Raw genomic sequence first — 10,354 nt, forward strand, 5'->3', positions numbered from 1 at the left:
AAGTGTCTTGGATTTTTATGGCCAAAGACTTTGCAACGACCACCTTTTCCGCAGGGATGATTTAGACAAAGACTATTACAATGTTTATCGTCGTGTGTTCCTGGATAGCAACTTCGTATGCGGTTATCCGTACAGCAATACACATCATTTTCTTCTATATCTTTTATGCTCATCCATTCACCTAAATCCTTCGTCTCCTTCATAGTTGATTCTGCTCCACCTATATCTTCACACACCAATTACACATTATTTTAACACAATCTCTACCATAATCACATACATTCATCATTCACACATACAACAACACATATATATATACTTTTAACTGAATCTGAAATGGTTAATGCATGGAATGGAGCATATAACAACAAAGATTAGAACCAAACTTTCTTAGTTTCTACGATAATGAAACTTAGTTTACCTAAGAATAAAACGATGACTAGAATGCAAGCAAAGAGTGAGAAACGTGTTTTTGCTGCTATTGCCATCTTTATTTTACTCTATCACTATATCTCACCCAATATCAAACTCAAACAGTAAGAGAAGAGAAAAAAAAAAAGCAATTATTTTCTGTGTATTAAAATTCTTCTAAAAACTATTCATATATATAATGGTAAATTATTGTTGCTGATAACCATATTAATACAATTTTCATTGTATTCATATCAATTACCCTTTATTTTTAAAACAAACTAAATTAAAAATAGTAATACAGACTCACAACAATATTCGTATCACATATCAATTACCCTTTATTTTCGAAACAAACTAAATTAAAAATAGTAATACAGACTCATAACCATATTCGTATCACATTTTTTTATTTTAAAATCATAATAAGATAGAATCTACATTTAATCAATTTAAGTTATTATAATCATAATTATTATTTTCAATCAACCGAAATAATTTTATACCATGATTCATCAATAAAAAAATTCCAAAATTAAATATTTCACCTATTAATATTTAAAAATCACATCAATTTTAAAAAAAAAATTCTTGATCTTTTCAAAAATATTTGGAAAAAAAAAACCAGAGTAATAAGTTTTTATTTGATTCGAAATTTGATAGATTTAATTTTCACCCTAATTCCATTCATCAATTAATGTATTGTTGAAGTCAATATAAAGTATATACCTTGAATCATGAAAATTGAATTTACCTGAGAATAAAATGATTAGAAGAATGGCAGCAAGTGGTAGAAGAGTTGTGGTTAGTCTAGCCATTTTTCAATATTTTTATTTAATTGCTTCTTAGGAATAAAAGGAGCATTGCTATATATATATATATAGCTAGAGGAACATGCGTTACCTGCACAGAAAACTGGCTTTAATAACATAATGAATCAATCAATTTAAAACGTTAATTATTTATATAAAACCTAAAAACGAGTTACTAAAGTCATTTAATCTATAACCTACAAACTACTATAACCTACAAACTACAATAACAGTCATAAAAGAAAATAAATTATGTTTAATTTTTAAAAAAAAAAAACATTTTCTTATCATGGCAATAATTGCATGAATCAAATCAAATAAACTATTTGACATAAAATAAAATAAAATAAAAAGCAAGAAGCAAAAGAAACTGCAGGGAAAACATCTGGATAGGGATTAAAATTAATTAAATGTCTGTATAGAGAAAACTAAAACAAATTCGTTATAACATAATTTAAAATTAACTAAGCTCATCAAATGAATGATGGAACATGATGGATGATGGACTCAGCCATGCATCCTCTTCTTATAAAGGGACTAAGATCATACCCATAAGGTAAAGAACATATTAATACTCACGAGGTAGCACTGAATTGAATGAAAAAATAAAAAAGTATAAATATTTTTTATGTAATAAAATCAGAGTATTCTATTTCAATTTGAGTATGTTTGTAATATAATTAAGAATATTGTACGATTAAATAAGCATATTAATGAAAGTGAGATATTATCTATATGATAATATTATATAAGAAAAACAGTATATTTAAATAAATTGGGATATTTTGTCTAAAATCAGGTGTTAATAAGAATCTCATATGTATTCAAATAGATTAGAGTTTCCTTCAATTTGTTGGACTCCTGTGTAGTGCACACATTCATCTTACATTGAAAGATACTTGTACAACAAAATCATACTTGAACATATTATTTTCATAATCATAAATCTTTCTCAACTTAGAAATATATTTCCACAAAGGTTTCTCAACTTACAAATATATTTCCATAAAGGTTTCGTTTGATCTTCTTTATTCTATGCTTTGATTAGCTATATTTATCTTAATATTTTACAAAAATGAAAACTAAATATAAATTAATTTACTTTGAATATTAAAAATAAGATTTTCATAAATTAAAAGTTATAGAATAACATATTACATATTTTTTAAATAATATTAAACTATTATATTTTATAATTATTTTAAAAAATATAATTTTTAAGATTTATTTTTTCAAGGAGAGTTTAGTTCATTCTTTTAATATTGTATTTCAAGTAAAAGTTTAATTTATTGTTTAAAAAAATAAATTCAAATTAAAACAGAATAACAATTTGATGTTTGTGATTCAAATGAAAAAAAACGTAATTCAAAATAAAGAAATAATGTTATGAACTTAACACGATTCAAATTTAAAAATAAAAAAGAAAACTAAAATTATTTTTTTCATAAGTATTTTGATAAAATTAAGTTTGTATAGATAGTAGTGCTAACCTAATGTAACTTTATTTGATGTTGCTAATGACTGCATAACATTAACGGAAAATGAACTTTCAAAAACAATATAACGTCAACTCAAACTTAGTGCATTTATTGGAGGACAGAAATAGCATTTATTCATGGTGATTGAGAACAACAAACCTACTGCATCATAATTCTAAAATGCAAAAGTTTCTTGTGTTAATCAAGTATGCTTGATGAACTCGTGCTTATCAAATTCTGATTTTTCACAAATGAAATCAAAGTGACAGAATCTCAGGTGAGTACAGATAATATTTACAAGTTATTCCTATACTCTTTTTTTTCAAAAATCAGTTGTTTATACAAGATAATATCTAATCATTACTGAGACAAAAAATCAAAGCAGCTTTCTATTTCCGTACATATAGTCAAGGTATCATTCAACTTTTTGGTTCAGATTTAACCAAGAAACTTCTGGCTTCCTCATCAGTAACATCACTGTAAAGAAACCAAACAAATTATGATCCAATAAGGAAAAAAAACACCAGTATGAATTGAATCAAGAGAAAGGTAATAATACAAGAACCTGTCTACAGCTTCTGTTTTGGAGATCAAGGTGAGATCCTTAGAAGCAAGATATTGACAGAAACTGTGAAGGCTTTTCTCTTGACAGAAATTACATAGATGTTTAAGGAAATCATTGAACTGTTTTGGTTCCTTCACAATCAAAAAATTGTTATATCAACAAGTTAAAAAGCCAAGGCAGATAAAACAAAGAAATTCAAAGAGTGATAACAATTAAGGGTTGAATAGGGAAAATCCGAACCATCTTTTAGGTGCTCGAATAAGGGAGATGATTACCTGCTCAAGGATGCAACCCTTGCGAAGCACAACTAGACATTCCAATGCTTTAGGATAGTTATCGCCTTCGTGGGAGTCCTCCACCAGGTCAAATATTTTATTTTTCATTTCATTGATTGCTTTTACAACCCAATCTGGACTATCTCTGCGGGAAATCAAGGCTTCAAAATCTTGGGCAGGAGTCAGATCCCCGATTTTCTCAACTTTAACAGATGCATTTTCAATTAGATTGGGAGGTTCAGCAGTAATATTTTCTTTAATCTCTTCATCATTTGAAAAAGATCTCTTTCCTCCAAATAAACGCCTAGACTTTTTCTACAGCAAGACATTTTGAATGTAATCATATGTGGTTGTTCAGAAAATCACAGTCGATGTTTAAAAGATAAGAGCAAAGGACTCATTCTTACCAACGGATTTCCCTTTAGCTCGAAAGACCTGCAAAATGAGTCTATAACAGATTTGTTTTGCAAGAGCAGGTCAGCATCAGGCTCTGTGATTTTCTTGAGTGTGTCATCAAGAGGAGGTACTGCAATATCTGGATCCTTTGATTTCTGCTCTAGGAATCGATAAAAGCGCTGAAAGGTTGAAGAAACATATGTTAACTTTATCTTAGAGATCAATGCTAACTTTTTCAGTGGGGTAAATAAGCTGATTAACTTTAACAATATACAAGATAACAAAAATTCAGCATACTTCTCCATGCCTTAATACATCCAGTACTAACTCTAGCCAGCAAGAGATGCTAAATGTAGATTCAGCAGAAAAAGATAAAGATGGAACTATGAGTGAAGAACGGAAGAAATGAGAATATAAACCTGAATATATGAGTGGATAGAATGAGTACCTCTAACACTGGATTTGCTGTAAAGTCAGGGAGCAAAACTTCCTCTTGCCCATCTGGTGCAAGATCAAGCGCTTTTACTAAGTTAGCTGCAGCCTCTAGCTGTTGTCCATTTGGCAGCCACGAAGCTGGGAAATTAGAGAAGGAATGGAATTGAAACTCTCGCACATCCTCAGCAAAAGGAAGTACATTTAAGTAAAATGAATCAGGCTGCACAGCACAATCAGAGAAGAAAGAAATAAAAATGAAGAGTCAAATGTGAAGAGAGAACAAAGCTATAAAAATACAACAGAAAGAAAAAACTTACAATATTTTCTTTATCGGATAAATTAGGCGTCAAGACCCCAATGACAACATTTGCTTGTCCCTGTCTCCAGACACAACGTAATATTGCCACCTTATCCATTTCCTTCATGGCTCGTGCAAGTGAAGAAACTGCAAGCATGGCTCTTGTATTTCCGGGTTGTGGTAGGAACACATATACATCTTTCATGTAATGGTGTCTTAAGTGCACATTTCATTTTCAAACAGGAATATAAGAAAAACGAGTCAGGAAATCTCCATTAATAAATTCATCAAATATATTCTTCTAAAGCATGTAATATCTTACCTAAATACATTAGAAGAATCAGTAAATCCCAGAAGTTTCACACCCTTTTCCGGTAGGAATTTAAAAGCATCCCAGTGAGAAGTGGATAAGGGAACTATTTGAGGCCCATAAGGATAGCCTCTAATTCTTTGGTCAGGGGGGACGACAACTTTATCAGGATCTTCAGAACTCTTGTACTCATAATCTATTTTGACTTCACGTGTAGCAAATTTATCATTTGGAGGAGCCTTATCAGTATATTTCTTCAGAGTAGGGAATTTCTCTTCTGCTGTTTTCTTGTAAACCATTACCTGATTACCATTACCATTTTCAAGAAAAGAAAATACATTGTTTTACTAAGAATATTCTATTTAAAAGACAAATTGGACAAAAATAGTCCACTTGCATGGTGCACCAACTTGCCAGACGGAGAAGAAAAAAATTAAAGATACTAAACAAGAAATCTTCAACTTTAAATTCTGTTCACAATTCATGATATGCATAACTCCAAAAAAGAGTATATTTATTATTCTAACAAAAAATTAAAAGAAATATGATGTTAAATGGTAAGATGCAAGAGACAACATTGTCTATGCCCCTCCACAGTCAACTTAAAGTGTTCATGGAATCATGGTACTCAGACAACTAAAAAATGTAGCATTTCATATCAGGTAATCCTTTAGAGTATAAAAAGTATGAAAGATGGCATAACAACATTAAATATCAAACTAATTAATATGACAATGACAATGAAAAATATGTGAAAGGACTATGATGGGTTCATTGGATAAATGATATTTGAAATTTCATGGTCTGGAAATTAAATTATTTATATACATAGATCTCACCTTAATGCTCAATTTTGGACTGATTTCAAGATCCCCTCTGAAAACTGTAACTAGAGTTATATTTCTTGTTTTAAGAGCACCAAACAAAGAAATTGGATTCTCCAAATACAACAATCTTGTTGATGTTTCCTTTGAAAAAATATTTAACAACCGATCATTCTCATCCATTATTCCCTTGTTTGCATCTTGACTAAGCTTTCCTCTAACAATAATACTTTCCATTTTCATACCATGGGCAGTCAGTTGTTTGGCAATGGTGGTAACTTGCTCTTCCTTTGTGCCTTCATAAGATTCTTTTATTGGACATTGTGCATTTGTAATAAGACAGATACGCTTCTTTCCCTTGTTTGTTTGTCCAAATTTTTTTATCAACAAATTCATGCCAACAATGACAGCATCAACAACTAACATCAAAGTCAAGGTACACAAAAAAAGTAACAGCAAGCTGATGAAGTAAAATCTATGACAGTACAGTAGGAAAGGATCAACTTCCTCTTGGAAATTTAAATAATTAATCTTAAAAGGTTTTGTTATTTATTGCATCACTTGATTGTGATGACACAAACCTAATGGTGTTCAGGAAAATCTAAACTTGTAACACAATTCATGCAAAAAAAAAGTGTTATTCACTAAGAAAGCAAACAATTTGTATAACAGAAACAGAGGTTTATATGGATAAGTATTAGAAAAGGAAAATAAAAGAACTAATTTGAAAGATTATTGGCATTAAGTAATATACTGTAATCTGAAACACTAATCTCGGAGATTTTATGGTCAAAGTAAAGAAATTGCAAAAGAAACTACTCTTTTTTTCAGAAGCAAATATGTGAATATTTTATTGCATAGCAAAACTTAAAATCATATGGTAATATTTTGACATGTTAAAAATGTTAACAATTAACAAGTAAAATCTAACATAATATAAAAAAACAAGAAATTTTTGGATACAATCACCATCAGTTGTTCCTCGAGGTAGATGTTGTAAAGCCTCAACAATATCTCCATCCACAACTTTGGTATTTTTTAAAACCACAACATGTTGATACCCACCCACTTCCGTAGTAAGTTCATTATCAGTGTCTGAGGAAAATGTCAACAAAAACACAGGTGAGAGAGGGGCCCTTAATCAAATGCCATCACAAGAAAATGCCATGATTAAAGAAAACAAATAGCAAAGTATAAATGGGATTCTTCCAGTGACACATAGCAGCATGAATAGTTACTAGCTAGTAACAGTAACAAAAAGAAATGAAATTGAAAAAATCAGTTTAGTCAACTGGGAAGAGATTCTATTTACAATGACAATGAAAACCACAGAAGCAAAAAGAAAATCAAGGAAGATTAATAATTTCTTAATTCTTACTTCCAATTTCAACATTACAGACAGCTAAATACTAGGCAATCACTTGACAATAAAATCAGTAATGCACATAAAACAACAAATCAAGCATGATCCATTGCATAGTAAAGATTAAAGTGAGTGAGTACCTTCAGTTCCAAATAAGACTATTCCCACTTCATCATTTTTGCTAAAGACCAACTGTAAATAAAACAAAATCAAAACACACAAGACGAAAATAAAAACAATGAAAAAAATGAAACTTTGAACAAGAGGGTGGGAATGAAATTAATACCTTCTTTTGCACAAGCAAGGAGCAGGCTTTCTCAATTTCAGGAAGAACATAATGCATGGATGGGCCCACATCAAGCAGCAAAAGCAACGCATCCTTTTTTTTCGTAACATCATTGAGGCAACACAAAAATAAATTTATACATTCAGAGGTAATGAAATTCAGAATAACAAAAGGAAAGACAATAACATTCTAAATGGGGTGGGTTTCCCCGGAAAATGAGTAATATTGAACTAAAACCCTAAACCCAGAGAACTGAAGTGGGGGAACACTAAAGGGTTCGAAAAATCAAAGTAAAAATCGAACCTTGATTGGAGGCATGGATGGAAAAGGAGAGAGAGAAAGGGAGATTGAGCTTGCAGAACAAGGAGAGTTCTATGGATGACGCTTCCTTCGGACTTCCCGCTTCAAGACAAATTCTTCAATTGTATTTTTTTTTTAATAAAAACTTTCAGGCATTAGACATCATTTGTATTTGCAATAAATAATTTTAAAATCAAATAATCTTTAATTAATTAATAAGAAGAAGTGCTATTAAAAAGTGTACTGTTTTCATCTTAAAATAAATTCGTTTTCGTATCCGTGCAATTCACTGTATTTATTATTTTAATTTTATTTATATATAAATATTCAAAATAAAGATATTCGAACTTTATGTAATATATGTATATAATTTTTTTAATTTAAATTTATTTTTATTTTCAAATGTCTTGAGATTCTTGAGGAAAAAACAACAGGTTTAATCTCTGTGTTCATCTGATTTTTAATTTATTTTATAGCCGATAGTTCTCATGTTAATTAGTCAATTCCTATTTGTATTAGTATTGAACCGATCATAATAATAATCGTTCTTGAACGAGATTAAAATTATTGTTATGGAATGAGATTGAAATTAAGAGAAAGATTAAATCCACTACAAGAAAAGCATGAAATAGAAACTAATTTTAGACAAAAAAAATAATTAGTTGTTATAGGGACTAAATTAGAAACCATTTTTTTTTCTAAATTAGTTTTTATTATTGTTAAATGGTTTTTAAATTGGTATCTAATTAGCAATCAAGGTTTTTGCTACCCAATTTAGAATATAAATAATTGGTAGTTAAAACCTTGGTAGCTAATTAGATACCAATTTAGAAACTATTTAACAATGATATAAACTAATTTAGAAACTAAATTTTGTTTTAGTTTTTAAAACGGTCTCTAATTTAGTTACTATTGCAACTAATTATTTTGGTCTTTAAAAAATGGTTTCTATTTGATGATTTTTTTGTAGTGATCATTTTTCGGTCGATCGGTACTTCTCTCCTTTTTCTCAGACGAACTCCTGTTACTCTCGCTCTTCCACTCCTCCAACTCTCCTAACTTCGAACTCTGATGGTACCTACAAAAGGAACTTCGACCCTTAAGTCAAACTTATGCATTCGACACTCAGTTTTTAATACTAGATGATTGCATACCCAATCCTTTGGGATTTGTGCTTATTTATATAATTATTGTGGGTCCTTTGTGGGCCTAATAAAAGCATATCAACAAATGTTGGGTAATTAATCAGTTTCATAGTTGATCATGTTAGTCAATTTGCACCGAGTGCCATGTTAGAGTCTCGGTCGTGCAAACCTTACCGGTACACTTGCCCCCAGGCTCAAGGATGTTCAATCCGAAGAGTCTTTATCTGAGGTCATTATGACATTTGGGCTTCCCGAGGTGGAACGTGATGTTTGTGGCGTCGGACGCGTGATGTGACGCACAATGATGAGGTTTTTTGACGCCATTCGTCGTGAGTCGTTGGATCGAGGAATATTTATGAGCATATATTTATTTACACTCAATAGCATTAATCATAGATTATTATATTATAATAATAAATAAATTCATTGTTTTAATTAATATTCTTATAATTAGGTTTATTTTGGTCTTAACTATTATTTTTGTTAATTTTGTGTTTTAGAGTAAATTATCCGAAGAAAGCATCTATCAATTGTTACGAGCATATGTGACACCTCAGTCAAATCTATGCATGATTACGAATAGAGGAACAACAATATTATCAGCATTACAATCTCTAGAAGTTGCTTCAGAAGAAGATGGTTTAACCTCAGTGTATTGCATATGCCATATAGCATCCAATTTCAACAAGAGGTTTAAAAATGTTGAGTTAAAGCGAAAACTAATCAACATGGGTAAACATTTCATAACTTCAATCACACACTTCAAACAAATTACAACCTTTTCCATTAATACGTTTTTTTAATTTGTCTCAGGTTATTAAACGAAGTAGTCAACTCTACAAGAAAATTTATCGACTATGCGAGTAGAATTTCCATAAGCATTCTCTTGGATTGATCAAATACCATTGAAAAAATGGACACATGCCTATGACAGGGGCAAGAGGTACGGGCACATGATAATAAATCTTGATGAAAGCATCAACTTCATTTTGAAAGAGACTCGATCCTTAACGATTTGTGCTTTGGTTAAGATCATATTTGAAAGAACAAATGCTTGGTTTGTTGAACGAGCAACCAAAATACAATGCATGTTGGTCGCTCTACTACGAAAGAATGAAGCACAATCTGCTATATGTCATGTGCAAAGATATGACTGAGAAAATTCAGTCATTGACGTGGAAGACATGTTGACTACTGAACTTTGACGCTACCCAATGACATACACAATTAAATTAAATGAATGGTGGTGTGACTGTGGGGAGTTTCAAGCTATACATCTGCCTTGTCCACACGTAATTGTTGTTTGTTGAATTTTGCCATTTATAGTTAACGACATTTGTGACCTCAGTGTACCGTCTCCACAATATTTTCAAGGCTTATGAGGTCCAATTTAATCAAATTCAAAATCAGGATTATTGGTCTACTTACATGGGACCAAATTTGTTACCGGATCCCA

The 10,354-nt window shown here is 30.6% G+C and overlaps 1 protein-coding gene across 1 annotated transcript; it reads right to left on the reverse strand.

Annotated features, from left to right (window-relative positions):
- Window positions 1-2,928: 2,928 nt before the first annotated feature.
- On the reverse strand, window positions 2,929-7,907 carry LOC137811812 (ATP-dependent DNA helicase 2 subunit KU80). Its single transcript, XM_068613645.1, has 12 exons — window positions 7,757-7,907; window positions 7,454-7,546; window positions 7,308-7,359; window positions 6,768-6,899; window positions 5,820-6,223; window positions 4,993-5,282; window positions 4,690-4,885; window positions 4,386-4,592; window positions 3,949-4,116; window positions 3,542-3,856; window positions 3,267-3,397; window positions 2,929-3,178 (listed from the first exon to the last, which is right to left on the reverse strand). The coding sequence occupies exons 1-12, from the start codon at window positions 7,769-7,771 to the stop codon at window positions 3,121-3,123; spliced, it is 2,061 nt and encodes a 686-aa protein (XP_068469746.1). The 5' UTR covers window positions 7,772-7,907; the 3' UTR covers window positions 2,929-3,120.
- Between the last annotated feature and the right edge of the window lie 2,447 nt (window positions 7,908-10,354).

This window comes from Phaseolus vulgaris, chromosome 2, assembly GCF_000499845.2.
Source record: "Phaseolus vulgaris cultivar G19833 chromosome 2, P. vulgaris v2.0, whole genome shotgun sequence".
In the NCBI taxonomy this organism is placed as follows: Eukaryota; Viridiplantae; Streptophyta; class Magnoliopsida; order Fabales; family Fabaceae; genus Phaseolus; species Phaseolus vulgaris.